Source organism: Salvelinus fontinalis, chromosome 16 (genome assembly GCF_029448725.1).
Source record: "Salvelinus fontinalis isolate EN_2023a chromosome 16, ASM2944872v1, whole genome shotgun sequence".
In the NCBI taxonomy this organism is placed as follows: domain Eukaryota; kingdom Metazoa; phylum Chordata; class Actinopteri; order Salmoniformes; family Salmonidae; genus Salvelinus; species Salvelinus fontinalis.
Window position 1 is genome coordinate 26,709,324 of NC_074680.1, and position 17,550 is coordinate 26,726,873.

General features: G+C 43.7%; 1 protein-coding gene across 1 annotated transcript in view; it reads right to left on the reverse strand.

The window, feature by feature from the left end:
- Nucleotides 1-17,550, reverse strand: part of LOC129812887 (intraflagellar transport protein 43 homolog A) — a 35,560-nt gene that overhangs the window by 16,000 nt on the left and 2,010 nt on the right. Inside the window, exon 3 of the mRNA XM_055864849.1 lies at nt 1,717-1,787. Coding sequence (XP_055720824.1) covers nt 1,717-1,787 — 71 coding nt within the window. The remainder of the gene's footprint in view (nt 1-1,716; nt 1,788-17,550) is intronic.

Sequence of the window (17,550 nt, forward strand, 5' to 3'; positions counted from 1 at the left end):
TTAGTGGGAGGAGGTGATTGAGCACAAGGGTTGACATTGAAGGGAAAAGTCCTTGCCGGTTCCAGGGGGGCCCATTACTTACTTTGTTTCAGAGAGGATCAATGCACGTGAGAAACCCTTAACACCTCCGGTATTCCAATCTCTCTGAACGCAGGAATCAAGACGAGTTACGCTAACGCAAGGACGAGACACTCTGACCTTCCCAGAGTGAGAAAGATATATTTAGTTTGCTGTTGTCTTTACTGGCTCTGCAAATAAATAATAACTATGCAAATAAACCCAATTGAACCAGCTTGTTCGCTTCAATGTATAGATTCTCCCCGGCTCTCCTCCCCACAGAGACTGGAGTAGAGTGGTGGACGGAGCCATCTGGAAGAGTGCAGAGCCAGTTCCAGTCTGACTAGAGTCACACTGACAGCACATAGGGAGACGTACAGTAACGAGCGAGGGGTAGTGCATTTTCAGTCCTATAGTTGGCCCCCCTTTTCAAATCATAAAAAAATGGACAGTTAAGAGGAATATGTTACTTAATGTAGAGAAATAATTATGCATATTTTTGGTCATAAAGTTAATTTACAAAAAATGTCTATTTAACAAGCTAGCTGACTAGCTAACATTAGCCAACTAGCTATACATTTAGCTTGCTATATGGGCGTTTGACATTTGCATGAATTGTAATTTGTAGTTGTTTAATGTTTTAGGGACTTCTGAGCAAACCAGCAAGCCAGTGCCGTCATCTGTGAAAACCAGCAGATGTACATAATCTACCTAGAAAGCATTTACTGCTAATTGAATGTACAATATTGTCAGGTTGCCTTGCTGTCAATCACTTGTCAATGTTCTTTATTGTAGTAAGTAACGTAACGTTAGTGTTAGAGATTGAAGATATTTGCCATAGCAGGTACATAGCAGTAGCTAACTCTTATCTTGCTTATTGTGTAGTGGAGGATACAAAGACCTGTATGATATGGATGTGTAGCTATCTGTGTATGGACCGTAAAACATTTGGTATACATATTAGTTCAGAACAGTGGTTTTAATTGTTCTAGAATGCTTCCACTAGTAATGACTAAGTGAAGGAAATGGAACTGTTACATGTTAAACTGTTATGGAATGGAAGTCCTGCTTCAGTATTGAACCACAGCCAAAAGATGGGTACGTTACGGGCACATTGTTGTTCTGGTGCTCTCAAATGTTGCTCATATGGTAGGTAGTAAGTACGCATTTGTTGCATCAGAAATATAAGGAAAGCTGTTACTGCAACCAGTACGGGCATTGTGAAAACACATTCCAAGTGTCTGTGGTAGGAAATATTCCTACCTGTGCCTTTAAAAGAGAGCATGCATTGGTTAGACAGCCATCATAAGAGGTGATAAAGTGGCCTAACCCTGTGATGAAGTGGATAACTGACTAACAGTGCCCTCCTGTGGCTGATACATGAACCATGTCAATTGCCACCTCTCGCTCAGCTGAAGAGGATTTGTGGGGTTCACTACTCAGATAGGCTCCCTGGAATGTTGTTGATTCAGAGTGCAAAGTAGAGAAAATCTGCATTGATTAATAACCTATTCTCTGTTTCAGCATGAGAGATCATTAGTAACAAAAGAACATTGCTCCCAATCTCAAACGCATGCCAGAGACACACATTCTGGAGACTGTGAGGTGGAGTTACCTAGTCTACAGGCTGGAGGTGAGTAGAGAGAAGGAGATACTCACTTGGCTGATCCAGATCCAGAAGTCTCCTCAGCCCAGCCGCCCTGCCTGCGGGCTGGTTTAGGAGGGGGTACCTGAGGTTAGAGAGATACTTAATTACAGGCATAACAGACAACTTCTTTAAACTATTAGGCTAAATTCTACACTTCGGCTGAAAACATACAGGAGGAGGAAAAGGGGTCCAAAATAGCAAAAGGGTGTTGTGGCATGTAATGGTCTCTAAATCCATGTGAAGATTATGCTTTCTGTCAAGCTTAATCAGAAAAATAAAGTAAAAGCTTAGTTCCAAAACTGAGCAGACCCTAATACATTTTGAGACAATTCAAGAAAGGTCCCTCTTATCTTTAAAAACATAAACTTCCCCTGGAACTGTATTCTGGAGTTGTAGGCTAGTACAACAGACCAAGTAACCCTTGGTATCCCATATCACTGGGGAGAGACTATTTTATCTCAGAGATCTTTTTAAGTTACTAGAGGTAATATGTCATAAACCCTAAAAGTTCCAGAATGGGGTGAAAATGGCAGTATTATTGGTCAGCGTGAAATTCACACCACTCTAATTGAGTATTTGCTAAACCCCGCCCCAGGATTTTGGACAACCAATCGCAGCACACCAATGGATAGCAACTGCTCATGTTTGAAACGCATGAAAGCCAGTGAGGGCAGTGGGAAAAACAGAGTTATCTTTTTTTTAATTATTATTTTTAAATGGCTAAATAATTGTGCACCTGGGGTACTTGCCACTGTGATTCCTGAAATACAGAGCCAGTTGGAGTATTTTTCAAATAACTAGCTAGCTCTCAGTCTCATTCATTGACCACCAAATGTTGCTAACGCTAGCTAGCCCCTTAATATAAAGTTCCCTCGAAATGTGCAGTACCTATCAAAAGTTTGGACACACCTACTCATTCAAGGGTTTTTCTTTATTTTTTCTATATCGTAGAATAATAGTGAAGACATCAAAATTATGAAATAACACATGTGGAATCATGTAGTAACCCAAAAAAGTGTTAAAACAAATCAAAATATATTTTATATTTCAGATTCTTCAAAGTAGCCAACCTTTGCCCTGATGACAGCTTTGCACACTATTGGCATTCACTCAACCAGCTTCATGAGGTAGTCACCTGGAATGCATTTCAATTAACAGGTGTGACTTGTTAAAAGTTAATTTGTGCAATTTGTTTCCTTCTTAATGTGTTTGAGTCAATCAGTGTGTTGTGACAAGGTAGGGGTGGTATACAGAAGTTAGACCTATTTGGTAAAAGACCAAGTCCATATTATGGCAGGAACAGCTCAAATAAGCAAAGAGAAACGACAGTCCATCATTACTTTAAGACATGAAGGTCAGTCAAGTGCTGTTGCAAAAGTGCTGTTGCAAAAACCATCAACTGCTATGATGAAACTGGCTCTCATGAGGACCGCTACAGGAAAGGAAGAACCAGATTTACCTCTGCTGCAAAGGATAAGTTCATTAGAGTTAACTGCAGCTCAGATTGCAGCCCAAATAAATGCTTCACAGAGTTCAGATGACCTGGCCTCCACAATCACCCCACGCCAACCCAATTGAGATGGTTTGGGATGAGTTTGACTGGAGAGTGAAGGAAAAGCAGCCAACAAGTGCTCAGCATATGTTGTAACTCCTTCAAGACTGTTGGAAAAGCATTCCAGGTGAAACTGGCTGAGAGAATGCCAAGAGTGTGCAAAGCTGTCATCAAGGCAAAGGGTGGCTACTTTGAAGAATCTAAAATATGAAAAATATTTTGATTTGTTTAACACTTTTTTGGTTACTACATGATTCCATGTATGTTATTTCATAGTTTTGATGTCTTCACTATTATTCTGTAGAACGTAGATATTATAAATAAATAAAAACCCTTGAATGAGTAGGTGTGTCCAAACTTAGCTTAGCTTAATCGGCTATATTAGGAATATAACTCTCATCTGCTGTCAACATCAGCAAACGATTGGCTCCAAAAGTGGTTTGTAGCTTTGACTGCATGCACAGTGCATTCAGAGCCATTAAGAGGCTAGCCACACTACAAACATCATTTCACCTGGTTGACGTGAAGCAATTGTAATGACAGTTCACCACAACATACCCAAGATGATCCTGATTAGCCAGGAGTAGTCAAGTATTAATTTAATTGTGTATTAAAAACACAGTTGGAGATCATTGTGAGCGGATTTCGCCAGTGGTTAGAAGGGGGAATTGGGCTTCCCGGAAAAATGTTGTCCAAGGTTGCAACAGTAACCAAGGGGGGTGGGGCTTAGAAATAGTTTATACATGTTCTGTATAAATAGCCTCTAAAATATATGTGAACAGGCCATAAATGTCTCAATTTTTGTTTTCTTGGAAAGCTGTGAGTGCTATTATATGATATAATATCAGTACTTGTTGCATCATCAACTGATTTCAGCCAGTGATTGACTGCATTGTTTTAATGGAATGTTGGCATATAGGCAGTACATTTTAAAACTTAATGGAACCATTCCTCTAAAACTGACTGGCTAGGTAGCTAACAAACATTCTTCAAAGTCATTATTTTACACATTATCTTATCACAGCACTGGCAAACCATGGTTTACCAACTCCCTGACCAAAATGGCTGACCTTTATACCATCATAAGAAGGTTCATTGTCATTCTAGTATTCTAATTCTATATTTGATCAGTGTTCTGTCATTTTGTTTTATGCACTATACCATGCTACAGATAGATAGATGCATGTTTCTGGCAAAGATTACATGCCTTCTCACTAAGCCCACATACAAAATACTTAGGAATGGCATGCACAACGTCTTGCCATCTATATGCAAACCATTGTGATGCTTATTATGGTTTTAACTCCTGTCCAATCATAGAGCCTGAACAAATGGAGCAGAGTGTGGGAACTGCCACACAGAGGACAGCCCGGGTGGACTGCGAGTCTGACCTAAAATAGCTTCACATGAAAAAAATGACCCTCTCCCTCTCATTCTTTGATTCTGAAAATAGTACTGAAAATAGTGAATTGAATTTGGATTGTGGTCCTGAGACCGGGGCCCGGGGAGTTGGGGACCAGCACTTGAATGAATGAATTCCTCAGAGCACACAAGGGTAGGCAGCAGACAAATGAATTTGGAAAAAAAACACAACATTCTCATTACCAAATTGGGTCTGCAAAGGACATATTGGTCAGGAGGAATTTCTTACTTTCGACATGAAAGAGGAAAACATCTTTCATGGCTGGTTCCTTCAGCAAACCCATTTATAAATGTGAATGTCAGCGTCTACAGAGGAAGGGGAGGCTGGCTGATGGTATTAAGCTGGGAGGTTGAGGCTGAGCAAGTAATTTCATGCAAGAAGCAAGGAAAACTATTTCAACAAGAACATCCGGTTTGGAGCGAGCGGTCGCATTTGCATTCGCTCTGCATTCGCTCTGCAGGTAGTATAACTTTTCATTTCATTTTCATTACATTTCATTACATTTCATTATAGTACAACGGTTTAATTTGTCTAACCTTAGCAATTTCTTCTTAGCTAGCTACTTAGCCGTCTGTGTATAAAAGATAATTGCGTAATTATCGTATTCCGTCGTCTATCGTAGTCCACACTGCTATCTGCCCAGCAGCTAGCAAACGTCCACCGTCTACCGAATAGTAGTATAAACTCTTCATTACATTTCATTATAGTACAACGGTCTGATTTTCATTTTCACTACAGTACAACGGTTTGATTTGTTTGATCTTAGCTAGCTACATAGCCGTCTTTGCATCAAACATAATTGTGTAGTTATTGAGGTTCGCCAGCCAGCTATTTTCGCCCTAACGTAACGCAACGTAGCCAACACTGCTAGCTAGCCAGCTTGCCACCGAATAGCAGCATTGTAGAAACGAGTGCATTACAACGGAACGACTTGATCAGTGTAGTGTTGGCTGACTACACAGTTGTCTTTGCTATCTTTGATTTGTATTTGTTCGATCTTAGCTAGCTACTTAGCTGGCTACATAGCCGTCTTTGTATCGGTGATAATTGTGTAGTTATCAAGGTTCGCTGAGGTTCGCTAGCCAGGTATTCTCGCCCTAACGTAACGTAACGTAGTCAACCCTGCTAGCTAGCCAGCTAGCCACCGATTAGCAGCACTGTAGAAACGATTGCATTACAACGGAACGACTTGACTTGTGTAGTGTTAGCTAGCTACATAGTTTTCTTTGCTATCTTTTTATCTAAGATAATTGTGTAGCTTTGAGTAATTATCGGTTAGCTAGCCAGCTATTTTTCGCCTGCCGCGCTGCCGTCCTCCTACCTAGCCAACACTGCTAGCTAGCCAACTTCTACCGAATAGCAGCACTGTAGAAACTTACATTACAACGGAACGACTTGATTAGCGTAGTGTTAGCTAGTTGTCTTTGCTGTCCTTGTATCCATGATAATTGTGTAGTTTAGAGAACTTTAGTGAAATTGTCGAGGTTACCTAGCCAGCTTCACTTTCAACAACGTAGCCACTGCTAGCCAGGCTACTTCACCAGCCAGCAGTACTATATCATTTTAGTCAATAAGATCTTGTATTTTATTTTTATTTTTTTGCAACGTAAGCTTAACTTTCTGAACATTCGAGACGTGTAGCCCACTTGTCATTCTAATCTCCTTTGCATTAGCGTAGCCTCTTCTGTAGCCTGTCAACCATGTGTCTGTCTATCCCTGTTCTCTCCTCTCTGCACAGACCATACAAACGCTTCACACCGCGTGGCCGCGCCCACCCTAACCTGGTGGTCCCAGCCCGCACGACCCACGTGGAGTTCCAGGTCTCCGGTAGCCTCTGGAACTGCCGATCTGCGGCCAACAAGGCAGAGCTCATCTCAGCCTATGCGTCCCTCCAGTCCCTCGACTTCCTGGCACTGACGGAAACATGGCTCACCACAGATAACACTGCTACTCCTACTGCTCTCTCTTCGTCTGCCCACGTGTTCTCGCACACCCCGAGACCTTCTGGTCAGCGGGGTGGTGGCACCGGGATCCTCATCTCTCCCAAGTGGTCATTCTCTCTTTCTCCCCTTACCCATCTGTCTATCGCCTCCTTTGAATTCCATGCTGTCACAGTTACCAGCCCTTTCAAGCTTAACATCCTTATCATTTATCGCCCTCCAGGTTCCCTTGGAGAGTTCATCAATGAGCTTGATGCCTTGATAAGCTCCTTTCCTGAGGACGGCTCACCTCTCACAGTTCTGGGTGACTTTAACCTCCCCATGTCTACCTTTGACTCATTCCTCTCTGCCTCCTTCTTTCCACTCCTCTCCTCTTTTGACCTCACCCTCTCACCTTCCCCCCCTACTCACAAGGCAGGCAATACGCTTGACCTCATCTTTACTAGATGCTGTTCTTCCACTAACCTCATTGCAACACCCCTCCAAGTCTCCGACCACTACCTTGTATCCTTTTCCCTCTCGCTCTCATCCAACACTTCCCACACTGCCCCTACTCGGATGGTATCGCGCCGTCCCAACCTCCGCTCTCTCTCCCCCGCTACTCTCTCCTCTTCCATCCTATCATCTCTTCCCTCTGCCCAAACCTTCTCCAACCTATCTCCTGATTCTGCCTCCTCAACCCTCCTCTCCTCCCTTTCTGCATCCTTTGACTCTCTATGTCCCCTATCCTCCAGGCCGGCTCGGTCCTCCCCTCCCGCTCCGTGGCTCGACGACTCATTGCGAGCTCACAGAACAGGGCTCCGGGCAGCCGAGCGGAAATGGAGGAAAACTCGCCTCCCTGCGGACCTGGCATCCTTTCACTCCCTCCTCTCTACATTTTCCTCTTCTGTCTCTGCTGCTAAAGCCACTTTCTACCACTCTAAATTCCAAGCATCTGCCTCTAACCCTAGGAAGCTCTTTGCCACCTTCTCCTCCCTCCTGAATCCTCCTCCCCCTCCCCCCCCCCTCCTCCCTCTCTGCAGACGACTTCGTCAACCATTTTGAAAAGAAGGTCGACGACATCCGATCCTCGTTTGCTAAGTCAAACGACACCGCTGGTTCTGCTCACACTGCCCAACCCTGTGCTTTGACCTCTTTCTCCCCTCTCTCTCCAGATGAAATCTCGCGTCTTGTGACGGCCGGCCGCCCAACAACCTGCCCGCTTGACCCTATCCCCTCCTCTCTTCTCCAGACCATTTCCGGAGACCTTCTACCTTACCTCACCTCGCTCATCAACTCATCCTTGACCGCTGGCTACGTCCCTTCCGTCTTCAAGAGAGCGAGAGTTGCACCCCTTCTGAAAAAACCTACACTCGATCCCTCCGATGTCAACAACTACAGACCAGTATCCCTTCTTTCTTTTCTCTCCAAAACTCTTGAACGTGCCGTCCTTGGCCAGCTCTCCTGCTATCTCTCTCAGAATGACCTTCTTGATCCAAATCAGTCAGGTTTCAAGACTAGTCACTCAACTGAGACTGCTCTTCTCTGTATCACGGAGGCGCTCCGCACTGCTAAAGCTAACTCTCTCTCCTCTGCTCTCATCCTTCTAGACCTATCGGCTGCCTTCGATACTGTGAACCATCAGATCCTCCTCTCCACCCTCTCCGAGTTGGGCATCTCCGGCGCGGCCCACGCTTGGATTGCGTCCTACCTGACAGGTCGCTCCTACCAGGTGGCGTGGCGAGAATCTGTCTCCTCACCACGCGCTCTCACCACTGGTGTCCCCCAGGGCTCTGTTCTAGGCCCTCTCCTATTCTCGCTATACACCAAGTCACTTGGCTCTGTCATAACCTCACATGGTCTCTCCTATCATTGCTATGCAGACGACACACAATTAATCTTCTCCTTTCCCCCTTCTGATGACCAGGTGGCGAATCGCATCTCTGCATGTCTGGCAGACATATCAGTGTGGATGACGGATCACCACCTCAAGCTGAACCTCGGCAAGACGGAGCTGCTCTTCCTCCCGGGGAAGGACTGTCCGTTCCATGATCTCGCCATCACGGTTGACAACTCCATTGTGTCCTCCTCCCAGAGCGCTAAGAACCTTGGCGTGATCCTGGACAACACCCTGTCGTTCTCCACCAACATCAAGGCGGTGGCCCGTTCCTGTAGGTTCATGCTCTACAACATCCGCAGAGTACGACCCTGCCTCACACAGGAAGCGGCGCAGGTCCTAATCCAGGCACTTGTCATCTCCCGTCTGGATTACTGCAACTCGCTGTTGGCTGGGCTCCCTGCCTGTGCCATTAAACCCCTACAACTCATCCAGAACGCCGCAGCCCGTCTGGTGTTCAACCTTCCCAAGTTCTCTCACGTCACCCCGCTCCTCCGCTCTCTCCACTGGCTTCCAGTTGAAGCTCGCATCCGCTACAAGACCATGGTGCTTGCCTACGGAGCTGTGAGGGGAACGGCACCTCAGTACCTTCAGGCTCTGATCAGGCCCTACACCCAAACAAGGGCACTGCGTTCATCCACCTCTGGCCTGCTCGCCTCCCTACCACTGAGGAAGTACAGTTCCCGCTCAGCCCAGTCAAAACTGTTCGCTGCTCTGGCACCCCAATGGTGGAACAAACTCCCTCACGACGCCAGGACAGCGGAGTCAATCACCACCTTCCGGAGACACCTGAAACCCCACCTCTTCAAGGAATACCTAGGATAAAGCAATCCTTCTGCCCCCCCCCCCCCCCCCCCCTTAAAAGATCTAGATGCACTATTGTAAAGTGGCTGTTCCACTGGATGTCATAAGGTGAATGCACCAATTTGTAAGTCGCTCTGGATAAGAGCGTCTGCTAAATGACTTAAATGTAAATGTAAATGTAAACAAGGCAGGATAAATGAATGACAAATGTGGCAACTTATTAACAGTATTAAATTCCTCTGGGTAAATACTACTTTTACAGTCTGCTACCAAAAAGAACACTCAGAGCGCTCTATGTAATTAGGAATTAATGAGGATAAATACTGATGACAAAGACGATACAAAAGCAGTTGATCTTTGAAGATGAAGGCCTATCTTTAGCTTATGATGAGTTATTTGAACATGAAAAATAACTAAACTCAGCAAGAAATATATATAATTTTGAAAGCACTTACGCCTGTAATCATTTTCTGTGTGACTGTGAGAGGTGAGGGTCCAGGAGCAAGTGCAGGTATGAATTAGTACACGGCACTGAACAAACTTCAGACTAACTGAAATCTATCCTCTCTCTTCATAACAGCCGAAGATATAGAACGGGCAACGATGTACCAAAGCAAATAGCCTAGGCCAATTTAAAAATAACATATATGGTGAGTTTCCACTGAGGATTTACCCTGGTGTTTTACCAAAAATACTCTGTTTGCATCTATGCGGACCGGCCACCGTGTCTCATGGCTTCGGCGGACCTGCCCGGACTTGAGGCCAAACCTAGGCATCTGGGTACTATTCAGCTAGCGTTTACATAATAAAAGCTAACTGTGAACTTTAACACCTTCTCACAAAACAACTGTCGAATGATGCAGAGGTTGTTGATTCTGTACGCTCCAAGTCTTTACTGTCACACTCCTGATGGAAACACAATTACACTAGAGCAGGGTTCCCCAACTGGCAGACCGCGGGTGATTTTATTTGGCCACCCAAGTTTTCTGAGCAAAACATTTTTGGTTGTAAAAACAAAAGCAAATCAGCTCCAAGTGATTTTCATTTTGGAAATCTGTTCCAAAGTATTCCCACAGACCACACATAATAGAGATATATGTGGCCGTATACAAATGTAAGCAAAGTTTGAAATGGTTATGTTTTAGTCAAATAATTATGATATCTGTCTGGGCTTCTTGCAGTCAATTTTCAATCTACAAATAATTTGTAAATATGTTTTGGCTGAATCTACTTGATGATCCCCTGGTGTGGGGGTAAATCTCAATTGAAAAGTACCACTAGTCCCTATTCCTACAATTTCCTAACTGATGGAACTGGGTAGCAGGGCGTTTGCATAAAAAACAAGCAACTCAAGACCACCAGGTACATAGGACAACTTTTAAGTCAAAGAAACTGCAGGATCAGGGGTGTAGTGCTGCTGGTGCGCGGAGGAGTGGCACTCCCTCACTTTTTTCTATTTGAGAATACACAGAGCTGGTAAAACTATTTCTGGAAAATTCATGCGGATAAATTGTAAATTATATTTAATTACTACAAAAAATCCATGAAAAACGATAGATTGACAAACCAAATAAATATGTATTGCAGTCTTCTCTCTGGTTGTGGCAAGAATGATGAAGAAGTATAGGCTACGTGCACTTCGGAGGCCCGTCAGAGGCTTGACCACTTTCGCCAATCAGAATGTTAAAAAAATATATTAAAAAGGGCAAACTCCAAGGACCCGTTGTGCATTAGAATCCAGAACGATATGTGACCACTTGGTTAAGGCGACTACATTATGCAGAGGACACCCAAACCAGAGTGGCCACTGCAAACCCAAAGAGCCTGACCCTCTCTGTAAGTTGCTGTAGCCCTGCTTGGGATATTTAGCCTACATTGGCTATTGGTTGAGATGCAGGGCCCGTTCTAGCTTGGTATGTCAGGGTGGGAAATTGGAAATGTGAATTGGGCCAAGTTGGAGGTAATAATGCATTTAGGTTATCGTTTATTGAGATGCATGAATATACCACACCAAAAGCTTGATTTCATGGCCTGTTTTAAAACAAATGTCCTACTATTCTACATAGTGATAATTTATGCTCATTACATCTCGGAATTGATAGTTCACCTCTGTTTTCTTAAATTCTGTAATAGGGTATACTGTAACCATGAATTCAAGCTAATCAGAGTTTACTTATGATACAGCGTGTAAGATACACAATACAATGAAATGTCTACTCGCAATAAAGCGCTCCTCGCAAACAGTGCAATGATATTAAGCTATATGTATTTGTATTTAGATTAGGCTATAGCCTACAAATAGGTATACCACATAGTCGTAGGCCTATTAGGCTACAGGCCTACTGCAAATGATTGTTGTTTGTTTCTGAACTGGCCAAATGGCAGAGCTATCCTTCAGCACCACAAGTTGGTTCAACTTCTTTAGCATCATTGCGTGATCCTGGTGCTGACCTTTCAGCATCATGAAGGACGGTCCAATCGCTTAAAATTACATCTCATCAAGATCTGTTGCCTACGCCTAATAGTCATACTCATCACTTATTATTATTACAAATATAATATTATAAACTGGGTGGTTCAAGCCCTGAATGCTGATTGGCTGACAGTCGTGGTATACAGTGCCTTGCCATAGTTTTCCCCCACCCTTGGCCTTTTTCCTATTTTGTTTCAATACAATCTGTAATTTAAATTGATTTTTATTTGGATTTCATGTAATGGACATACACAAAATAGTCCAAATTGGTGAAGTGAAAAAAATAAAAAATAATTGCTTATTTCAAAAGATTCAAAAAAATGTAAAACTGAAAAGCGGTGCGTGCATATGTATTCACCCCCTTTACTATGAAGCCCCTAAATAAGATCTGGTGCAACCAATTACCTTCAGAAGTCACATAATTAGTTAAATGAAGTCCAACCGTGTGCAATCTAAGTGTCACATGATCTCAGTAAATACACCCGTTCTGAAAGGCCCCAGAGTCTGCCACACCACTAAGCAAGCGGCACCACCAAGCAAGTGGCACCATGAAGACCAAGGAGCTCTCCAAACAGGTCAGGGACAAAGTTGTGGAGAAGTACAGATCTGGGTTGGGTTATAAAAAACATCCCACAGAGCACCATTAACTCCATTATTAAAAAATGGAAAGAATATAGCACCACAACAAAACTGCCAAGAGAAGACCGCCCACCAACACTCACGGACCAGGCAAGGAGGGCATTAAATCAGAGAGGCAACAAATAGACCAAAGATAACCCTGAAGGAGCTGCAAAGCTCCACAGCGGAGATTGGAGTATCTGTCCATAGGACCACTTTAAGCCATACACTCTGCAGAGCTGGGTTTTAGGGAAGAGTGGTCAGAAAAAAAAGCCATTGCTTAAAGAAAAAAATAAGCAAACACGTTTGGTGTTCGCCAAAAGGCATGTGGGAAACTCCCCAAACATACGGAAGAAAGTACTCTGGTCAAATGAGACTAAAATTGAGCTTTTTGGCCATCAAGGAAAATGCTATGTCTGGCGCAAACCCAACACCTCTCATCACCCCGAGAACACCATCCCCACAGTGAAGCATGGTGGTGGCAGCATCAAGCTGTGGAGATTTTTCTATCGCAACCAGAAACCTGCTCCTTTTGCTCTCTGTTCCGAACGTAATAGACAACCAGTTCTGATAGACTTTAGCTGTACCCTTATCCTACTCCTCCTCTGTTCCTCTGGTGATGTAGAGGTTAATCCAGGCCCTGCAGTGCCAAGCTCCACTCCTACTCCCCAGGTGCTCTCATTTGTTGACTTCTGTAATTGTAAAAGCCTTGGTTTCATGCATGTTAACTTCTCTAGGGTAGGGGGCAGCATTCGGAATTTTGGATGAAAAGCATGCCCAAATTAAACGGCCTGCTTCTCGGGCCCAGAAGATATGATATGCATATAACTGGTAGATTTGGATAGAAAACACTCTAAAGTTTCCAAAACTGTTAAAATAGTGTCTGTGAGTATAACAGAACTGATTTGGTAGGCGAAAACCTGAGAAAAATCTATTCGGGAAGTTTTTTTTGTTTTGTTGTTGTTGTAGTTTTCTATTCAATGCCATTACAGTATCCATTGACTTAGGACTCAAATTGCAGTTCCTATGCCTTCCACTAGATGTCAACAGTCTTTAGAAATTGTTTCAGGCTTGTATTCTGAAAAATGAGGAAGTAAGAGCAGTCTGAATGAGTGGACCCTAAAGTGTGACAGAGCTTTTTCATGCGCGCGACCGAGAGAGTGCCTTTCTTGTTTACCCTTTATATTGACAACGTTATTGTCCGGTCGAATATAAACATCGTTTGACATGTTTCTATGAACTTTACGGATACAATTAGGATTTTTTTGTCTGCCTGTTTTGACTGCGTTTGAGCCTGTGGATTACTGAAGAAAACGCGCGAACAAAACAGAGGTTTTTGGATATAAAGAGACTTTATCGAACAAAAGGAACATTTATTGAGTAAATGAATGTCTGCTGAGTGCAACCATATGAAGATCATCAAAGGTAAGGGATTAATTTTATCTCTATTTCTGACTTGTGTAACTCTTCTACTTGGCTGGTTACTGTTTGTAATGATTTGTCTGCTGGGCTATGTTCTCAAATAATCGTAAGGTATGCTTTCGCCGTAAAGCTTTTTTAATTTTTTTTATCTGACACCGTGGTTGGATTCACAAGAAGTTAATCTTTAAACCTATGTAAAATATGTTTTGTTTTATGAATTTTTATGAGTATTTCTGTATTTGAATTTGGCGCCCAGCAGTTTCACTGGCTGTTGAAGAGGTGGGACGCTAACTTCTCACGTACCCAAGAGATGTTAACATTAGAAGCCTCCTCCCTAAGTTTGTTTTAGTCACTGCTCTAGCACACTCTGCCAACCCGGATGTCCTAGCCGTGTCTGTATTCTGGCTTAGGAAGACCACCAAAAACCCTGACATTTCCATCCCTAACTATAACATTTCCCGACAAGATATAACTACCAAAGGGGGTGGTGTTGCAATCTACTGCAGAGATAGCCTACAGAGTTCTGTCTTACTATCCAGGTCTGTACCCAAACAATTCGAGCTTCTACTTTTAAAAATCCACCTTTCCAGAAACAAGTCTCTCACCGTTGCCGCTTGCTATTGACCACCCTCTGCCATGGACACCATATGTGAATTGATTGCCCCCCCCATCTATCTTCAGAGCTCGTGCTGCTAGGTGACCTAAACTGGGACATGCTTAACATCCCGGCCATCCTACAATCTAAGCTTGATAACCTCAATCTCACACAAATTATCAACGAACCCACCAGGTACAACCCCAAATCCATAAACACAGGCACCCTCATAGATATCATCCTAACCAACTTGACCTCCAAATACACCTCTGCTGTTTTCAACCAAGATCTCAGCGATCACTGCCTCATTGCCTGCATCCGTAACGGGTCTGCGGTCAAACGACCACCCCTCATCACTGTCAAATGCTCCCTAAAACACTTCAGCGAGCAGGCCTTTCTAGTCGACATGGCCCGGGTATCCTGGAAGGATATTGACCTCATCCCGTCAGTAGAGGATGCCTGGTTATTCTTTAAAAGTGCCTTCCTCACCATCTTAAATAAGCATGCCCCATTCAAAAAATTTAGAACCAGGAACAGATATGGCCCTTGGTTCTCTCCAGACCTGACTGTTCTTGACAAGCACAAAAACACCCTGTGGTGTTCTGCATTAGCATTGAATAGCCCCCGTGATATGCAACTTTTCTGGGAAGTTAGGAACCAATATACACAGGAAGTTAGGAACTAGCCTGTTCAACCTCTCTTTCGTATCGTCTGAGATTCCCAAAGATTGGAAAGCTGCCGCGGTCATCCCCCTCTTCAAAGGGGCAGACACTCTAGACCCAAACTGCTACAGACCTATATCCATCCTACCCTGCCTTTCTAAGGTCTTCGAAAGCCAAGTTAACAAACAGATTACCGACCATTTCGAATCCCACCGTACCTTCTCCGCTATGCAATCTGGTTTCAGAGCTGGTCCTGGGTGCACCTCAGCCACACTCAAGGTCCTAAACGATATCATAACCGCCATCGATAAGAGACATTACTGTGCAGCCGTATTCATCGACCTGGCCAAGGCTTTCGACTCTGTCAATCACCACATTCTTATCGGCAGACTCAACAGCCTTGGTTTCTCAAATGATTGCCTCGCCTGGTTTACCAACTACTTCTCTGATAGTGTTCAGTGTGTCAAATCGGAGGGCCTGTTGTACGGACCTCTGGCAGTCTCTATGGGGGTGCCACAGGGTTCAATTCTCAGGTCAACTCTCTTCTCTGTATCCATCAATGATGTCGCTCTTGCTGCTGGTGATTCTCTGATTCACCTATACGCAGATGACACCATTCTGTATACCTCTGGTCCTTCTTTGGACACTGTGTTAACTAACGTCCAGACGAGCTTCAATGCCATACAACTCTCCAACTGCTCTTAAATTCAAGTAAAACTAAATGCATGCTCTTCAACCGATCGCTGCCCGCACCTGCCCGCCCGTCCAGCATCACTACTCTGGACAGTTCTAACTTAGAATATGTGGACAACTACAAATACCTAGGTGTCTGGTTAGACTGTAAACTCTCCTTCCAGACTCACATTAAGCATCTCCAATCCAAAATTTAATCTAGAATCGGCTTCCTATTTCGCAACAAAGCATCCTTCACTCATGCTGCCAATCATACCCTCGTAAAACTGACTATCCTACCGATCCTCAACTTCGACGATGTCATTTACAAAATAGCCTCCAACACTCTACTCAACAAATTGGATGCAGTCTATCACAGTGCCATCCGTTTGGTCCCCAAAGCTCCATATACTACCCACCACTGCGAGCTGTACGCTCTCGTTGGCTGGCCCTCGCTTCATACTCGTCGCCAAACCCACTGGCTCCAGGTCATCTACAAGTCTCTGCTAGGTAAAGCCCCGCCTTATCTCAGCTCACTGGTCACCATAGCAGCACCCACCCGTAGCACACGCTCCAGCAGGTATATCTCACTGGTCACCCCCAAAGCCAATTCTTCCTTTGGCCGCCTTTCCTTCATGTTCTCTGCTGCCAATGACTGGAACGAACTGAAAAAATATCTCCCTCACTAGCTTTAAGCACCAGCTGTCAGAGCAGCTCACAGATCACTGCACCTGTACATAGCCCATCTGTAAATAGCCCATCCAACTACCTCATCCCCATACTGTATTTATTTATTTATCTGGCTCCTTTGCACCCCAGTATCTCTACTTGCACATTCATCTTCTGCCCATCTACAATTCCAGTGTTTATTTGCTATATTGTAATTACTTTGCCACCATGGCCTATTTATTGCCTTACCTACCTTATCCTACCTCATTTGAACACACTGTATATAGACTTTTTCTACTGTATTATTGACTGTAAGTTTGTTTATTCCATGTGTAACTCTGTGTTGTTGTATGTATCGAACTGCTTTGCTTTATCTTGGCCAGGTCGCAGTTGTAAATGAGAACTTGTTCTCAACTAGCCTACCTGGTTAAATAAAGGTGAAATAAAAAATAAAATAAAAATGTAGTCAGAATTGAAGTTATGATGGATGGCGTTAAATACAGGGAAATTCTTGAGGGAAACCTGTTTCAGTCTTCCAGAGATTTGAGACTTGGACGGAGGTTCACCTTCCAGCAGGACAATGATCCTAAGCATACTGCTAAAGCAACACTCGAGTGGTTTAAGGGGAACATTTAAATGTCTTGGAATGGCCTAGTCAAAGCCCAGATCTCAATCTAATTGAGAATCTGTGGTATGACTTAAAGATTGCTGTACACCAGTGGAACCCATCCAACTTGAAGTAGCTGGAGCAGTTTTGCCTTGAAGAATGGGCAAAAATCCCAGTGGCTAGATGTGCCAAGCTTATAAAGACATACCCACAAGAGACTTGCAGCTGTAAGTGGTGCAAAAGGTGGCTCTACAAAGTATTGACTTTGGGGGGTGAATAGTTATGCACGCTCAAGGTCTGTTTTTTGTCTTATTTCCTGTTTGTTTCACAATAAAACATATTTTGCACCTTCAAAGTGGTAGTCAGGTTGTGTAAATCAAAAGATACAAACCCCCCAAAAATCTATTTTAATTCCAGGTTGTAAGGCAACAAAATAGGAAAAATTCCAAGGGGGGTGAATACTTTCGCAAGCCACTGTATCAGACCGTATACTACGGGTATGACAAAACATTTATTTTTACTGCTCTAATTA